The 19787-nt window shown below is 35.6% G+C and overlaps 1 protein-coding gene across 2 annotated transcripts in view; it reads right to left on the bottom strand.

The window, feature by feature from the left end:
• MEIKIN (meiotic kinetochore factor) overlaps positions 1–19787 on the bottom strand; it is a 91706-nt gene that overhangs the window by 39336 nt on the left and 32583 nt on the right. For both annotated transcript variants that reach the window (XM_046000446.1, XM_046000447.1), the window contains 2 exons: positions 12651–12715; positions 6831–6901 (listed from right to left, as the gene is read on the bottom strand). In XM_046000446.1, coding sequence (XP_045856402.1) covers positions 6831–6901; positions 12651–12715 — 136 coding nt within the window. The remainder of the gene's footprint in view (positions 1–6830; positions 6902–12650; positions 12716–19787) is intronic.

The following is a 19787-nucleotide window of genomic DNA, read 5'->3' as shown; positions in this document are numbered from 1 at the left end:
TGATTTTTGGTTCTTTTTCTTACCTAATTGCTCTGGCTAAACTTGCAGCACTATGTTGAAAAGACATAGCAAGAGTGAACATCTTTTCTTATCCCTGATCTTAGAAAAATTGTTTTTAACTTTTCACCATTGAGCATGACATCAGCTGTGGGCTTGTTATATATAGCCTTTATTATGTTGAGGTATATTCCTTCTACACCTAATTTGTTGAATGTTTCTATCATGAGAGGATGCTGAATTTTGTCTAGTGCTTTTCTACATTTATTGAAATGATCATATGATTTTTATCCTTCATTCTGTTAATGTAGATTATCACATTAATTGATTTTCTTATGTTGAATTATCCTTGCATCTCAAGGATAAATCCTATTTGATCATGGTATATGATCTTCTCATTGTGCTCTTAAATATGGTTTGCTAGTATTTTCTTGAGGATATTTAAATCTATGTTCATCAGGGATATTGGCCTGTAAGTTTCTTTTCTTTTGGTGTTCTTGCCTGGATTTGGTATCACAGTAATTCCAGCTTTGTAAAATGAGTTTGGAAGTGTTCCTTCCTCTTCAATTTTTTAGAAAAGTTTAAGAAGGACTGGTATTAAAATTCTTCTTTAAACATTTGGTAGAATTCACCAGTGAAGTCATCTGATCCCTTTTATTTGCTGGGGATCTTTTTATTACTGATTCCATTTCCTTGCTTTTTATTGTCTGTTCAGATTTTCTGTTATTTCATGATTCAGTCTTGGTAAGTTTCTGTTTCTAGGAATTTATCCATATCTTCTAAGTTATCTAATTTTTTGGTGTATAATTATTCATAGCAGTCTGTTATGTTCCTTTGTATTTCTGTGGTATGCACTGTAATGTCTTATCATTCATTGATAATTTTGTTAATGAGTCATTTCTTTTTTCTTAGACTAAAGTTTTCCCATTGTTTATCTTTTAATAAAACCGACTCTTAGTTTTGTTAATGATTCTTATTGCCTTTCTAATCTCTATTTCATTTATTTCTTCTCTTATTTTTATTTCCTTCATTCTGCTTTGGACTTTGTTCTTTTTCTAGTTCCTTGTAGTATAAGGTTAAGTTGCATGTTTGAGATCTTAATTTTTTCAAAATGTAGGTATTATCATAATAAAATTCTATCTTAGGGTTACTTTTGCAGTATCCCATTAGTTTTGGTATGTTGTATTTCTATTTTTATTTGTCTTAAGATTTTTTTGATATCTCTTGATTTCTTCTTTGACTCATTAGTTATTCAAAAATGTGTTATTTAATTTTCACATATTTGTGAATTTTCCCTTTTCCTTATGTTATACATTTCTAATGTCATGCCAGTATGTCAGAAGAGATACTTGATATAATTTCAATCTTCTTAAAGTTTATTAAAACTTGTTTTGTGGTGCAATATGTGATCTATCCTGGAGCATGTTCCATGTGCACTGACAAGAATGTGGATTCTACTGTTGTTGAATGAAATGTTCTCTATATGTCTATTAGGTGTATTTGGTCTAAAGTGTTGTTCAAATCCATTATTCTCTCAATGATTTTCTGTCCGGATGATCTATTCATTGTTGGATAGTAGGGTATTGAAGTATCCTATTACTATTGCATTGTTGTCTATTTCTGCCTTCAGACCTGTTAAAGATTAATATATTTAGGTCCTTCAGTGTTGGATGTTTATATATTTACAACTGTTATATCCTCTTGATGAATTGGCCCCTTATTATTATGTAATAACATTGTCTCTTATTATAGCTTTCAACTTAAAATCTATTTTGTCTGATATAACTACTCCTGATCTCTTCTAGTTTACACTTCCATGGCAAAAATTTTACATCCTTTCACTTTCAGCCCAATTGCCTTTAAACCTTAAGCAAATCTATGGGGAACCTGAGTGGCTCAGTTGGTTAAGTGTCTGACTCTTGATCTCAGGGTCATGAGTTCAAGCCTCCTACATGAAAGAAAGAAAGAAAAGAGGGAGGGAGAGAGAAAGAAAGAAGTTTAAGTGAATCTCTTCTAGGCAGCATATAGTTGGGCTATTTTTTTTTTTATTCTCCCACTTTATACCTTTTAAATGGCAAATTTAAATCATTTACATTTAAAGTGATTCTTGATAGGTAAGAACTTATTGATAGTAAGGACTATCATCATTTTGTTAATTGCTTTATGATAGTTCTGTACTTCCTTGTTCTTATCTTTCTCTCTTGCTGTCTTTCTTTGTGAATTGATTTTTTTTAATAGGGATATGCTTTGATTTTTTTTCTCTTTACCTTTTGTGTGTCTCTTAAAGATTTGTGCCCAGATTGTCATAGAGCTTTCAAAATAGTCATAACAGTTCATTTTAAGCTGATAACTTCAACTGCATAAAGATGTTCTACACATTTACTCTTCAACCCCTCGTATGTTTCATGTTGTTGATGTCACGATTTACATCTTTTTATATTTTATATTTCCTTCTTTTCTGTAACTTTTCAACCTATTCCAATCTGGCTTGCCTCTCATCAGTCCACTAAAATTATTCTTGCTAAAGTCATCAGTTTCCTTCTTGATTCTGAATGCAATTGAGTTTTTAAAAATTAATAAATTTTTGGGGCGCCTGGGTGGCTCGGTGAGTTAAAGCCTCTGCCTTCGGCTCAAGTCATGATCCCAGGGTCCTGGGATTGAGCCCCACTTCAAGCCCCACATCGGGCTCTCTGCTCAGCGGGGAGCCTGCTTCCTCCTCTCTCTCTCTGCTTGCCTCTCTGCCTACTTGTGATCTCTGTCTGTCAAATAAATAAAATCTTCAAAAAAATAAAAATAATAAATAAAAATTAATAAATTTTTATTTTACTTTTTAAATTTTTTTTAAAGATTTTATTCATTTATTTGTCAGAGAGAGATCACAAGTAGGTAGAGCAGCAGTCAGAGAGAGAGGGGAAAGCAGGCTCCCTGCTGAGCAGAGAGCCCAATGCAGGGCTCGATCCCAGATCCCTGAGATCATGGTCCAGGCCGAAGGCAGAGGCTTAACCCACTGGGCCACCAAGGTGCCCCAAAAATTAACAAATTTTTAAAGAAAAATTGGAGGTTCACAGCAAAACTGAGCAGAATATACAGAGTTCCCATATAGCCTTTGACCCTACATATACAATCTCCCTTATTTAACATACTGCACCATAGTCTTACATTTATTAGGAGAGTTAAACCTATACTGACACATTATTGTCTTTTCCCTGAGAATTTCCTTTAACATTTCTTACTAAGCAGGCCTACTGGTAACAAATTATAATTTTAGTTTGTCTAAGAAAGTCTTTAGTTCTCCTTCATTTTTGAAGGGTAATTTCATGAGGTATAGAATTCTAGGTTGGTGGGTGTTTTTTCTCTCAGGACTTTAAGTATTTCACTTCTCTCTTTTCTTGCATGATAGTTTCTAGGGAGAGCTCTGTAATTCTTACCTATATTCTTCTATAGGCATGCTTAGTATAGGCATTTATTCTTCTATAGGCATGGTGTTTTTTTCCTTCTGGCTTTTTTCAAGATTTTTTTCTCTCTTTCAAGATGTTTGAATATGATAAATCGAGTTGTAGTTTTGAGGGTACTTATCCTGCTCAGTGTTCTTTGACCTTCCTGAATCTATGATTTGGTATCTGACATTAATTTTAGGAGATTATCAGTCACTATTGCTTTAAATATTGTTTCTGTACCTTTCCTGTGTCTTCTCTTTCTGGAATTCCAATTATGTGTATGTCACACCTTTTGTAGTTGTCCCACAGTTCTTGAATATTCTGTTCTTTTTTTCAGTCTTTTTTCTCTTTGTTTTTCAGTTTTGAAAGTTTCTACTATCATATCCTCAAACTCAAGTATTCTTTCTTCACTATGCCCAGTCTACTAATAAGTCCATCAAAAACATTCTTCATTCTTGCTATAGTATTTTTGATCTCTAGCATTTCTGTTTTGATCTTTCTTAGAATTTCCATCTCTTAGGTGCATGTGTGGCTCTGTTGGTTAAGTGACTGCCTTTGGCTCAGGTCATGATCCCAGATTTCCAGAATTGAGTCCTGCATCAAGCTCCCAGCTCCACAGGGAGTCTGCTTCTCTCTCTGACCTTCTCCCCTCTCATGCTCTCTCTTACTTGCTCTCTCTCAAATAAATAAAAGAACTTCCATCTCTCTGTTTATATTATTCACCTGTTTTTGCACAATCTACTTTTTTCTATAATGCCCTTAGCATATTAATCATAGCTATTTAAAATTCTCATCTGATCATTCTAATACTACTGCTTTATCTGACTCTTTATCTGACTGCTTTGTCTTCTCTTTCTGGAATTCCAATTATGTGTATGTCACATCTTTTGTAGTTGTCCCACAGTTCTTGAATATTCTGTTCTTTTTTTCAGTCTTTTTTCTTTATCTGACTTTATCTGACTCTGGTTCTGATGTCTATTCAGTCTCTTCAAACTGTGTTTTTTGTTTGTTTGTTTGTTTGTTTTTGCCTTTTAATAAGCCTTGTAATTTTTTGTTAAAAGGTAGACAAGATGTACTAAGTAATGGGAACAGTGGTAGATAGGCCTTTAGTAATGTAGTCATAGCTCTATGATTAGGTCTTTTTTGTTGAGCCTTTACACCTTGAGGGTAAAATTTGCCAATACTTCTTAGTCCCCATATCTTCTTAGGTGGGACAGGACACGTAGAGACACCTGTATCTGGATATTTCCATTCCTCCATGTGGAAGGCTAGAGAGAGCTGGAAATGGAATATTTCATTTCCTCATTTGTAAAAGCAGAGCTGGCTGAAGTTGGGTATTTCCATTCCCCAAGGTAGGTCAGTTTCTACTAAAACCCCAACAAGTTAGGCTCTGGTGAAATACATTCTTCGGAGGGAAGGCTTTGTTAAGAACAGAATATTCCAGTATATTTCAAGATGGTTCTTTTCCTCTTCCCATTACCAAAATCATGAAGGGATTTTTCTCAGATATTGACTGTGAGGATCTGATAGAGGTCCTTCCTAAAGATAAAACTCTTCAGCTTTTTAGATAAAAAAGGTCTAGCCCCCCTGATGACTTTGTCCATCTTTTTAACTCTCAGCATTGTCCTCACTGAGCCTCTAGCAACTCATCAACCACACCAACACTGGTTTTCCCATCCCAGCAATGGTTCTCAGGGAGGTTTCTGTTCAAGTGTTTTTGCTCCAATAAGTCATGATTCTCTGTATCCACCTGTCTTTCCAAGTATTAGTGCAGCAATTTGGCCTATGACATAATTTTTCTGACATATCTAAAAAGACTTGTTGATTTTTAACTTTGTTCAGGTGTTGTTTTTTTTTTTAAGATTTATTCATTTATTTAAGAGAGAGAGACTGAGAGATAGAACAAGTACAGGGGTTGGGGATAGAGGGAGAGAGTCTCAATCAGACTCCACAGAGAGCCCAGAGCTAAACTCAGGGCCCAATCCCATGATCCCAAGATTACCACCCAAGCAGAAACAAAAAGTCAGGCACTCAACTGACTGTACCACCCAGGTGCCCCTTTGTTCAGGTTTTTACTTGTTAGGCCAAAGTGGTGACTTCTAAGTTCCTTACATGCTAGACCAGAAACTGGAAGTCCTCCAAATTTGCAAAGTTCTTTATAACACTGGGATTCCAAGCAACATTCAGTATTATTAACCACCCCCCCCTTTTAGGAGTAAATATTCTGTCTCTTTTCCTATGATACCACATTCTGTTCATTTTCCTCTTTTTCTCTGTCCAGTCTTTTCTACCTGACTATTGAGTATTCCAAGGAATGATCCTGGACTCTTTTCTCTTCTTCACTCTGTAGAAACTCATTCTTTCTCAGGTGCTTTCATCTATTTGTATAAACTTAGAAATATCTGCAACACTGTGTACTTATCTTCCATTTTCCTGACCTGCAGATTTATAGCCCGTGGTCCTTACAACATTTTCATTTTCATGTACCCTCAGACCCCCTGCCTCTCCTATCACACTAAATAGTACCTTTATCCACCAAAGCTGCTGAAGACAGAAAACTAGAAGTCTTTTTTGACGCTTCACTCCTTCATCTTCTATCTTCAATTCATGATCTCTACAGGCAAAATTATCTTGAATCCATGCATATTTCTCATCTCTCCTATAAAATATCCTTGTCAAGCCACCACAATCTTGCACCTAAATTATCTGTAACTTCATACTAAATCTTCCTACTGAGACTCTTGCCCTTTTTCAATTTTTTTTACCCAATGTATACAATGACAGTAAAGTGTAGTGGAAAGAATACAGAGGTAAGATCCAGAAAAACCTGCCACAAACTCCTCAAACACACTAATTAATATCTAAACCTCATTTTTCTTCGTTATAAAATAGGTGGAAACAAAGCAAAACAAACAAAAACCTCATAGGTAGGAATGTTATAAGGAAAAGATATGATTTATAAAAAGTGCTTAGAATAATGCCTAGCACTGAATAGTCACTCAAAGAGTAGCTCCTGTTACATACAAAATAAAGTTCATATTTCCCCCCAAAGACCTCTAGATGCTAGACCTAACGTATTAATTCACAAATTCTCCTCAGGAGAAAACATTGCTCTGGCTACATAGCGAATGTCTTATTTTTACCTTAAATTAATGTTTAATAGACATCCAATTATCCAAAAGGAATTTGGAAAAAATCTAAACTTTTTCTTTCATTAAGCTTATTTACAGTATATATTCATGTAACGGTAATGTAATCTAATTCCTAAGTTCGAAACCTGTTTGAAATTATTGACTTAAATAGCTGAAAAATAATTCCTATAAAACTGTTGGTTAAGAATATGTCCTACATTAATGAAATTTATGATTTATATAGTTTTTCTGTTTCAACACTTACTTTTTTCTTTGTTTTCTCAGGGGCTGAAGGGTAAGTTTTCTCAGCAAGTAAAACTTTACAAGCTGCATTATCTGTAAAGAAAAAGATGCTTCAATATTTTAATCATTTAACCTCTCATTAACTGTAAGTATAGAAAGTAGAACTCAAATTCAGAAAAAAACAAAAACAAAAACAAAACACCCTGATTTTAATGACTGTGTCTTTGAAATAGGTTTAGAAGAAAAGCTTAATATATGTTGAATAACCTGACTTACTACATAAAGGGCTTTATTTTTAAGAGCTCTAGGTTTCACACAAGTAAATAAGCTCTATGTAAAATATTTACTTTTCATTTGGTACAGAAGGTTGCATGTGATTAGAATTCTTCAATAACTATCCTTCCATTTCCATTCTCCTGTATTTTCAGGCTCTCCCTTTTTATTGCAAATTTTCTATTAGTATTTAAAATACAGTCAGGACTCTTTCATCTTACCAAAAACTTTACCTGTTCCCCATACTCCTTCCTGTTACATCCTTTCTCTCCTCTTCTCCATGGGCATGTTTCTTCAAAGAGCTGTCCACATATACTATCGTAACTTCCTCCCCTCCTGTTAACTCCCAAACCCACAACAGGTCCCACCTTTATGAACAGAAACCTTTTCTGTCCTATCTTACTGGACATCGGTACAACAAATATGAACATTTTCCCTCTGGCCCCTTTTATGGCTCTTCTTTATTTCTGACTTGTCTCTTTTCTTTTTCACTCTCCAGGCTCAATCCAAGGCAACAAATATCTATCCTGCTATGTGCCAAAGTTACTGCTATGAGTATTGCAAATTTGGTTTTCTTTATTCTTTTTTTTTTTTTTAGATTTTATTTATTTATTTGTCAGAGAGAGAGAGAGTGAGCACAGGCAGACAGAGAGGCAGGCAGAGACAGAGAGAGAAGCAGGCTCCCTGCCCAGCACGGAGCCAGATGTGGGACTCGATCCCAGGACGCTGGGATCATGACCTGAGCCGAAGGCAGCCGCTTAACCAGCTGAGCCACCCAGGCGTCCCGGTTTTCTTTATTCTTAACACTAATACCTTGCTTTAAGTCAACACAAGATTTCTCTTTGAATTATTTCAATAGCTTTTCATTTCAGCTCCCTCTGCAATCCACTGCCCACATAATATACCTTAAACACAAGTTTAATATCATCTGCTTAAAATTCTTCCAAGGCTTATCTCTCTCCCCCTCTCTCTCTCTTTTTTTTTTTCTATTTTAATTGGGATTTTTTTACTTAAAAAAAAAAAATTCTTCCAAGGCTTTCCATTGTATTCAAGTTAAAACTCAAACTTCTTTTTTTTTTTTTTAATTTTTATTTATTTTTAAAATTTCTTTTCAGTGTTGGTTGTTTATGCACCACACCCAGTGCTCCATGCAATACGTGCCCTCCATAATACCCACCACCAGGCTCACCCATAGCCAGATCTTTAAATTTGACTTTGCTAATGGATTGTTTTCTTTGTAGACCAAATGCAAATGTCAGAGTAGAAACTTTCATGCATGGAAAACTCAAACTTCTTAACTCAGCATACAAAATCCTGGTTTTTATGAACCCTGCCTGTATAATTCCCAGCCTCACCGCAAAGGTGGAAAGATTGCTAGATATAATACAGGATACCCACTTAAATTTGAATTTCAGATAAACAAATAATTTTTTAGTATAAGTGTTTGCTGTGTAATAGTACAAGCATGCATAATATTTATGACATAATTATATTAAAATTATTCACTGTTTACCTGTACCCCTGGGGCTAATAATACATTATATGTTAATTAAAAAATAAATAAAATGGATACCATATTAAAAAAATTATTCACTGTTTATCTGAATTCATATTTAACTGAGCATACTGTATCTTTATTTGCTAAATCTGGCAACCCTTCAGACTACTTACTCCACTCATCTTCATCTCCTAAGGTAGAGAGAAGTAGTAGGTTTGAGAGTTTAGTAAGAGATGAAATTGGTACCAAAATTTGGTAATACATTAAGCAAAGGAAATGACAAAAATGAGGGTGTCAAGGATGATCTCATGCTTCTGGTCTGCTAAGCTACATTTGCTAACTAAGATGGAGGACACTGGAAGACCAGGTTAGGTCTCGGTTGTGACAGTTCTCAGTTTTCAATGCTCATTTTATTTAATCTCTTGGCAACTTATGTTACAGTTAGTTCTAAATGTTGGAGTGTTCCATTTACATTCTTTTTGCATGTTTGTTTTCTATTCCACTTCCTAGTTAATCTCATCTATATTCTTGACTCTAGATACTTATCTAGATACAGCTCGTCCCTCTGCCCTAAATTCCAGACTCCTATGTCACAAACTGCTTTCATGACATCTCTATCTGAAGGCTAATAACCCTCTAAATGTTTTAATATTTTACTGAAGCACTCCACATACACAGTAATGGGCACAAATCTTAAATGTATATGTATTCACCTATATAGTCACCGGCCAAATCAAGATATAAAATATTTCCAACACCCCAGAAGTTTCCTATATGTTTTTTCCCAGTCAAGACTCCCTTTCCAAAGATTATCACTATTCTTACTTCTACTACATAAAACACTCTTGCCTGTTATTGAACTTCATATGTACAGAATTACACAATACATACACATGTTATTTTATGAAATATTAAGTATATGAGTAGACAGATCAAATTTAATGTTGAAAACAAATTCTCTTAATCAGTCTCCCAACTTGCTCTGTCCTCCAGTGCTCCCCTTTCAAGAAATGATACCATCATTCATCCACCTGCTAAAACCAATAATTTTAGACTCATCCTTAACTTCTATTTTCCTCTCTCATGCAACATCCAGCCGCAGCAGAAAATCCTGGCACATCTGCTTTAAGATACATTCCGAATCAGACCACTGCTCTCACTTTAGTCTCATATACCACTATCTGACCACCACAATAGTTTAACAGGATCTCTTTGCTTTCATTTGCCATCTTAGTCTATTCTGCACATGGTAGCCAGAGTGATCATTCAAAATACATCTAATCATGTCATCCCTTTGCCCTAAAATGCGTTTCTAGGCACATTTAGAATAAAATCCCTGCTTCTTATGATGGCATAGGAGACTCTACATTATACCATTTGATTTCTCCCTGAACACAACTGAAGTCATTCTTTTTTTTTAAACTGATTTTGCTCCAGTCATTCTAACCTCTTTTCTTTTTATTTTTTTATTTTTTAAATTTTTTTTAATATATTTTTTTAAGATTTTATTTATTTATTTGACAGAGAGAGATCACAAGTAGATAGAGAGGCAGGCAGAGAGAGAGAGAGGGAAGCAGGCTCCCCGCTGAGCAGAGAGCCCGATGTGGGACTCGATCCCAGGACCCTGAGATCATGACCTGAGCCGAAGGCAGCGGCTTAATCGACTGAGCCACCCAGGCGCCCTCTAACCTCTTTTCTATTCATCAAACATGCAGAGCTCATTTCCATCTCCTGGTCTTTACTCTTGTTTTTTTTTTTTTCTTTGCCTAGCATGCTCTGTCACAGATTTTCATATGACCCACTCTCTCACTTCATTCAAGCTCTGTACAAATGTAATCTCCTCAGAGAGTCCTATCCTATTACCGTGTTTAAAATAGCATCCCTAGTCACATTCTGTTTTTACCTGCTTTATTTTCCTTCAGTACTCTTATTCCTGACATTGTTGTATATTTATTTAACTGTTTATTATCTTTCTTCCTCTACTATAACATAGCTCTGTTAGGGCAAGGACTCCTTCATGTTCCCCAGCAACTAAAATACTTTGTGTCACACTGTAGATGATTAATAAATATTTGTTGAATGAATGGAATTAATGAATAGTGTGATGAGGTGTCTCTGAAACATCCAAGGGGAGATGTTTAGAAGGCACCTGCATATAAAGGTCTTAGCCTCAGAGGAGAGTCTTTAATGAGAGAAAACTCAGAAGCCCTTCTTTTAATAAGACACCTACACATATCAAAGGTTAATTTTAAAAAGATTAAAATCTATGAACTAACCTTGAAGAACTCCCACATTTAAACGTTAATAGTGGTAGATAAGATTGCAAAGAAGTAGGAATTACCTGAGAAATAATTTATTGTTTAATTGTCTCTATGATTAGACTATTTTCTAACATTTAATAAAGAAGCTGACAAACAATTGGAACAAAGATAGTTTTGTTGAATAAGAAAGTAAAAAATACCTCTTGAGCAAGATATGACTTAATTTTTTTTATTTTTTTTATTTTTTAAGTTTATTTTTGGAGGTAAAATTGTAACTGGTAACTTTGATAGTATGGCTTTTTTTTTTTTTCATTTTATTTATTTTTTCAGTGTAACAGTATTCATTCTTTTTGCACAACACCCAGTGCTCCATGGATATGACTTAATTTTAAATTTCAAGTCAATCACATAAAAGAACACAAAAGCATACATAATTTCAGAATCACTATTTTCCCTTACTACTAGGCCTTATAAAAAACATTTTCTACCACCAAAGCAAAATGTTTTATTGGGCAAGACCTAAATAAAATCATGATTGTTTTTGGTATGCTTACCACTTTCCCTTTCATAATCTCTCTTCTCTTGTTCACAAATTCCCTCTTAGGTCTATAAAACAAATCCCCCTTCTAATGTTCACCCTCTAGGGTAATAGATGGCTACTCCTTTAAAAGATGTGTGTTTTTACAAGTTTAGTTTTTATCACTTCATTAATTTCCTTCAGAACAACCACTATTGGGGCACCTGGGTGGCTCAGTTAGTTAAGCTTCTGCTTTCGGTTCAGGTCATAATCTCAGGGTCCTGGGATGGAGCCCAATGGAGAGCCTGCCTCTCCCTCTCCTTCTGCCTGTTGCTCTGCCTGTTTGTGCTCTCTCTCTCCCTCTCTGTCAAATAAATAGATAAAATCTTTAAAAAAAAGAACAGCAACTATTTTAATCATTTTAATACTTAGAATTCCTAACATAAAACCTGGCATGTAGAAAATACTGATTAAGTTGGGGCGCCTGGGTGGCTCAGGGGGTTAAAGCCTCCGCCTTCAGCTCTGGTCGTGATCCCAGGGTCCTGGTATCAAGCCCCACATCAGGCTCTCTGCTCAGCAGAGAGCCTGCTTCCCGCCCCCTCTCTCTGCCTGCCTCTCTGCCTACTTGTGATTTCTGTCTGTCAAATAAATAAAAATTTAAAAATCTTAAAAAAAAAAGAAAATACTGATTAAGAGAATTTCTTAAAGTGACAATTATGTTAAAAAAAACTTTTTTTCTTTATATAAACATACCTATTAGGAGCCAAATCAGCAATTCTTCAAGTTTACCCAAAAACAGATGCTATAAAACTTGATTCAGGAAATGAAAATAGCAATCTGATAGAGAGCATGAATTTAAAAGGTTGGAAATATTTAGTTAAGTTTATCCTAATAATAAACTAAATTATTTAGTGTCTATTATGCAAGGTACTATGTTGATTTTTATTTTCAATCATCACACATAATTCCAATATATCTGTTTATCGATTATGTTCCTTTTCCATGACTGAAACTTAGGAGGCAAGGACTTTATATCACTCCTCACTGCTGTATATATAGCAATGCCTAATACAGAGTACCTACTCAGAAAATGTTAATGAAATGACTTAATGAAGGGTGTTACAGGGATAGTTAAGACCCGCATTCTAATTTCACATATCTTCATTTCTTAAAATACAACAAGCCAAAAAGCACTCAGTTTCCCGGGCTACCAATTTTATCAAAATATGTTGTACTGTCACAAAAATAAAGAAATACAGAATAATGAAGATGATTAGTTTTAGTATTTATTACCTGATTCTGAATGTGTAGTACTCTTTGGTTTTGAAGAAATATTTTGGTCTGCTAATGTCATCACTCTATAATGAGAACAAATTAATGGTTATTCTCTTAATCTTTCAGTAACTTTTGAGAATCCTCAAATAATACTTACAATAATAACATTTATATTTATATCAAATGTCCTGTAGAAAAACTAAAACTGGTTAAAAATGTTCCTGTATCTATATGAAAAAGTAGTTTAATAATAAAAAGCAATATATTTTATACATTTTTCAGTGTGAGACAATACAAATAGAGGAAAAGGTATAGTGTTCAGAATCAGACAGACCTAGGGTTAAAGCCCAGTTCTGCTACTCACACTTGAGTGGTCTTGAAAATTTACTTAACTTGTCTTGATTATTGGTTTCCTCATTTATTAAAAAAAAAAAAAAGGCAATTTTGTTTCCTAGGATTCTTGTGGTAACAATCTCAAGTAACATGAAATATAATACTTTTTAAAAATTAGGGGCACCTTGGTGGCTCAGTGGGTTAAGCCTCTGCCTTCAGCTCAGGTCATGATCTTGGGGTCCTGGGATCGAGCCCCGCATTGGGCTTTCTGCTCAGCGGGGAGCCTGCTTCCTCCTCTCTCTCTGCCTACTTGTGATCTCTCTCAGTCTGTCAAATAAATGAATAAAATCTTTAAAAAAATTAATATCCTTTTTTCTCTCTCTTTTTATTAAAGATTTTATTTCTTTCTTTATTCATTTGAGAGAATGTGAGCATGAGTGGGGGTAGTGGCAGAGGAAAAGGGAAAGGGAGAAGAAGACTCCCCACTGAGCAGGGAGCCCAATGCATGGCTCAGTCCCAGGACACTGGGATCATGACCTAACTTTAACTGCTTAACTGACTTAGCCACCCAGGTACCCCTATCCTTTTGTCTTTTATAAATTATATCATTCCCAATTCTGTTGAAATGTGTATAAAAGAATTACAAGAGGAATACCAAAGGATCAAAGCTCAGCCTTTGACCACCAAAATGGAATTTCTGAGTTCCTGGCAAGACAATGGAGTTGAAAACTAAATGTGAGAAGATAATTTTTTAAATTACTATTGTTGGATTATTGAACAATTGAATTTAGTAAGCAAAAAAAATTTTAGGAAATGGAAACAAAGGCAAAAATGAACTACTGGGGCTTCATCAAGATAAAAAGCTTTTGCACAGCAAAGGAAATAGTTGACAAAACCAAAAGACAACTGACAGAAGGGGAGAAGATATTTGCAAATGACATATCAGGTAAAGGGTTAGTATCCAAAATCTCCAAAGAACTTATCAAACTCAACGCCCAAAGAACAAATAATCCAACTGAGAAATGGACAAAGGGCATGAACAGACATTTCTGCAAAGAAGACATCCAAAATGGCCAACAGACACATGAACGAATCCACCACATCACTTAGCATCAGGGAAACATAAATCAAAACCACAATGAGATACCACCTCACACCAGTCAGAATGGCTAAAATTAACAAGTTAGGAAATGACAGATTTTGGTGAGGATGTGGAGAAAGTGGAATCCAAGTGGGAACGCAAGCTGGTACAGCTTCTCTGGAGTATGGAGTTGAAAGTTGAAAACAGAACTACCCTATAGTCCAGCAATTGCACTACTGGGTATTTACCCCAAAGATGCAAATGTAGTGATCCAAAAGGGTGCCTGCACCCCAATGTTCATAGCAGCAATGTCCGCAATAGCCAAACTATGAAAAAAGCCTAGATGTCCATTGACAGATGAATGGATAAACTTGTGGTATATATACATATACACACACAACAGAGTATTACGCAGCCATCAGAAAATGAAATCTTGCCATTTGCAACAATGTGGATGGAACCAGAGGGTGTTATGCCAAGTGAAATAATTCAATCAGAGAAAGATAATTATCCTATGATCTCACTGATATGTGGAATTTAAGAAACGAGGCAGAGGATCATAGGGGAAAAGAGAAAAAATGAAACAAAATGAAACCAGAGAGGGAGACAAACCGTAAGAGACTCCTAATCATAGGAAAATAACTGAGGGTTGTTAGAGGGGAAAGGAGTGTAGGGATCCTGTAACTCCGGGTGATGGACATTAGGGAGGGTATGTGTTGTAATAAGCACTGGGTATTATATAAGAATGATGAATCACAAACCTGTACCCCTGAAACCAATAATACATTATGTTAATTTTTTAAAAATGAAGAAAAAAACCCAATTTTATTCTATTCTATTTTCTCTTTAAATAAATCCTGTCAAAAATAGTGCTTTCTTGCCCCTGAATGAACTTTCAGGTGTATCCCATTGTTTTTATGCTATTCTCTTATATAATAAAACAGTCATTTTGGGATAATAAAAATGGGAATGGGGGGTACTTGTTAATTTATTTTGTTTTCATCTATTGAGGTCCCTGTTCAAACTCTAACACTACTTGAAAGCCGCATTTAATATCCTGGTACATTCCTCAAGTTCCTCTTAACATATGTAGGTGAAAACCACAGAGTTTTACTATTTGCTACAGAGTGTAGAAGAAATTCAGGATGTGACCAAAGATAGATTCCTGCTCCATGCCTTCCGCCTAGAGGACTACTGCTAAGGAAAAGGGGACAGAGTCTTGGGAAACAAGCAGTTTGACAGCGGGAACTGACTTCTCTCCATCAAGCCATAAATCTGGAAGTGGGAGTACTAGGTACAAAGATGACATTAGAACAGGTGAAGAGAAAGCCAAAAGCAGAGGGGGCATGTGTCAAATTCACTCTAGGTGGAGATACCCACAAAGGGCAGAAATTCAACATCAAAATAAGAGTTTGGACTATTCAGTGTTCAGGAGACCTCAGTTAGCTCTCCTTGAGAGTCCCTTAATTCCTCTAGATTGTGAATGAGTTCTCAAGGTTCCAAATACCAAGGGCAGTGCAGAAGGTGCTCAAATTAGAACCAAAATACTTAACTTGGGCCACTACCACTACTCTACCACAAAGGTTGCAGAAAGGCAATGAAGTCAAAATATGGTTGGAGGACTTCAAAGACATCCAAGGAGTTTTGGGTAGCAACAGAAGTTAAGGTGAGAAAAAAAATCAGCAATGGAGGATCTCAGGCCCTAAATAAGGATGTAAGTTCACCAAAAATTTTATCAGCAGCCCAGGTACAGAACCAGTCTCAAAACCTCTACCATAAATTAATATAAGTCCAGAGTCAACATGTAGATCCCAAACAACCTCAAAGCCCCAACTTTACCCCTTCCCCAGCTCTGGCTTATTCCTGTACCTATAAGGAGCCTATATTTAGGGTGACCATTTATTCAAACTGGCACCTTTCCAAGAGTAAAAGGGAGTTCTCCTAAAATTTATGTCAGAAGTAGACACATACAGGACAGTCCCAGGCAAATCAAGAGGTATGATAATATACCTATATGCCATACTCAGGAATATGTAATAAGAGAAAAAATATGTAAGATTCAGCATTCACCCAAAAGAGACTTTTAACTGGAAGTAAATGGATGGCACTAATAAGTTGAACTCATCATTTCCAAGCTAAAAAGGAGAGAAGTGAAAGGAGAGTCTATGAGAAGTTGAAGTCAGTTAATTTTAAAAATAAATAAATTACATATGAAACTAATATTCTACTTCATGTTCACTAACTGGAATTTAAACAAAAATTTTAGAGTGCCTGGGTGGCTCAGTACCATTAAGTGTCCTACCCTTGATTCAGGTCAGGTCTTGGTTCAGGTCATGATCTCAAGGTCCTGGGATTGAGCCCTCACATCAGGCTCCCTGCTCCATGGGCAGTCTGCTTGTCTCCTTTCCCCCTACTCGTCTCCTTGCTTGAGCTCTCTCTCTTAAATTAATAAACCTTTAAAAATAGAGAAGCAAATAAATAAATACATACATACAAACTTAAGGAAGGAAGGAAGGGAGGCAGGGAGGAAGGGAGGAAGCAAAGGAAAGGAAAGAGAGAAGGGAAGGGAAGAGAAAAGAGATGAAAGCTCTATTTTCTCCACATAACCATGTGGTACATTTTATTTTTTAAAGACAGGGCAACATTGGGGGGGGGGGGCAGAAAATAAGATCAGATACACATAATCAAGCACTGTATTACGTTTGCTCCATGCAATATATAGGCAACACTCATTGAACTGGGTATATACATATCTTTCATCAATATAAACAAAACTCCCTTTCTTTATTAGGTACTATGTCAAAGTTGTAGGATTTTAACTTTGTGAATGTGTGCTTAATTAAAGAGAATGCCAAAAATAACTAATAGTCAAAAGTGGTATAATTACTATTACTATCCAAACATCTCTCCTTCCTTCCTAAAAATATATTGCATTGTAAATTGTGGAAGAGATTTAAAATTGTATATCATCATTTCTCTCTGGTGACGTTAATAATTTATCTTCAGAACTTTCATTGTTGCTTACCTTCAATTTGTAAAAAATGTAAAATCTGTGAAGCACAATAAGAAGTACAAATAAAATGAGGTATGCCTGTAAAAGATTCCCTTATCTTCAGAAATTTTTTACCACTTAGATACAAGCATATTTGTAAGGAGGCTTTCGCATTAACACTATTCTTTTCTCACTCCACACAATTTCCGAGGGTGACAACGATCCCTTCAGCCCAGAATCATTCCCTTGCTAACTAGGCTGGAATATATAACTACTTGCCTGATAAAACCACCTCAAAGTGTTCTAGGTACTTCAATATTTTCCAAACTAAAATTATCTGTTATGCCAACTCACTCTTGCTTTTCTGTTTGTGTTCCTTCATCCAATGAATTAGTCATCATTTACCCAGTTTCCTAAGTCAGAGGGCTAGAAACCATGTTGGACTCCACCTTCCTCCAACCAACCAAACATTAAAAATTACTGATTATCGCTTCTGAATTGTTCTGAAGTTTTCCCTTTTTGCTGTCCTTGCTGATAAAGTTCAGGTCCTAATTACCCTCACTTGAAATGCTACAAAAGACATTCCTTCAATCTAATCACTCTTTCTAATCCTTCTTTTTCTTTGTTGCAAAAGTGATTATTTTAAGACAGAAATATTATCATGCATATGTCTGTGCATATGTGAAGAGGTGGGATAACAGGCAAGAATTTTGATTGAGTAATGTAAAAGTTCTACAGAGATCTACACTATAAAAGTATACCAATCCTCACCCCCATAAACTCATCAGCACAGAATACCTAAATCATAAAGACCCACCAAGGAAGATAACATTGTCCCATCTACTATTTAATTCTGATTAAAAAATCAACTTATAAGATAGCAAGAGTTGTAACATTATTTGACAGACACAAAATCTATCAAATAGCTATAGGACTTTCCCTTGTATCTCAAAAAGCTGAGAGCCAAAATGTGGTTCAATTAAATTATCTGACTCTTAACTCTTATAGCTTATTTATTTTTGGTCTATTATCTTTCCTACCTGTATTTTCTATTAAAAATGATATTTCCTTGGTTTCCTAAGTCTTAGCTTTTTTTTAAAGTTTTATTGATGCAATTCACATATCACACAATTCACCCATATAAAGTGTATATTCAATGGCTTTTAATATATTTAGAGAGTTGTACAACTGTCATACATTTAATTTTAGAACATTTTCATCACCCCCAAAAGAAACCCTATACCCATGAAGCAGTCAGTATCTATTTCTTCCCAAACACCCTAGACTTAAGCAATCACTAATCTTTCTGTCTATACAGATTTGTCTATTCTGGATACCTCATATGAATGCAACCATAAAGTATGTGGTCTTATATGACTGGCTTCTTTCACTTTCTACATACTGTAGAGTATGTCTGGGGTTCATCCACATTGTAGTATATATCAGAATTTCATTTTTTATTATTGAATAATATTCCATATATCTATACCATATTTTATTTGTGCACTCATTAGCAGATAGACATTTGGACTGTTTCTACTTTTTTGGTTATTATGAATAAAGTTTCTGTGAACATTCAGGACAAGTTTTTGTGTGGACACGTGTTTCCATTTTTCTCAGGTACGCATACTTAGGAGAGGATTGCTGGGTCACATGTAACATTTTGAAGGACTACCAAACTATTTTCCAAAGCACCTTCACCATTTTATTTATTTTTTATTTTTTATTTTTTTATTTGACAGAGAGAGAGAGAGAGAGAGAGAGAGAGAGATCACAAGTAGAGAGGAGGCAGAGAGAGAGGGGGATGCAGGCTCCCTGCTGAGTAGAGACCCCAATGTGGGGCTCGATCCCAGGACCCTGAGATCATGACCTGAGCCGAAGGCAGAGGCTTAACCCACTGAGCCACCCAGGTGCCCCACCTTCACCATTTTAAACTCCCACCAGCAATGTATGAGAGTACCAATGTTTCCATATACAATATAATAGTTATTAACAGTATTTTAAATTATAGCCATCCTAATGAGTATGAAGTGATTCTCATTCAAGTTGACTCGCATTTCCCTAATGGATAATGATGCTGAGCATCTTTTCATGTATTTTTTGGCCACTTATGTATCTTCTATAGAGAAATGCCTGTTTGGATCCTTTGCTCATTTTTAAATTGAGTTATTTTTTCCTTTTATTGTGAGTTATTAAGAATTCTTTTTTAGTGGAAAGAACCAAGATGCCCTTCAACGGACGAATGGATAAGGAAGATGTGGTACATATACACGATGGAGTATTATGCCTCCATCAGAAAGGATGAATACCCAACTTTTGTAGCAACATGGACGGGACTGGAAGAGATTATGCTGAGCAAAATAAGTCAAGCAGAGAGAGTCAAGTATCATATGGTTTCACTTATTTGTGGAGCATAACAAAGAACATGGAGGACATGGGGAGATGGAGAGGAGAAGGGAGTTGAGGGAAATTGGAAGGGGAGATGAACCATGAGAGACTATGGACTCTGAAAAACAACCTGAGGGTTTTGAAGGGGCGGGGGGGGTGGGAGGTTGGGGAACCAGGTGTAGGGTAATAGAGAGGGCACGTATTGCATGGAGCAATGGGTGTGGTGCAAAAACATGAGTACTGTTATGCTGAAAATAAATAAATAAATTAAAAAAAAAAGAATTATTTTAAAAATTTTTTAAAAAAGATTTTATTTGTTCATTTGAGAGAGAGAGAGAGAGAATCAGAGATAGAGAGAGAG

Source organism: Meles meles, chromosome 3, assembly GCF_922984935.1.
Source record: "Meles meles chromosome 3, mMelMel3.1 paternal haplotype, whole genome shotgun sequence".
Classification (NCBI taxonomy): domain Eukaryota; kingdom Metazoa; phylum Chordata; class Mammalia; order Carnivora; family Mustelidae; genus Meles; species Meles meles.
The sequence above is the reverse complement of the archived record's forward strand: the minus strand, read 5'-3'. Positions and strand labels throughout refer to the sequence as shown.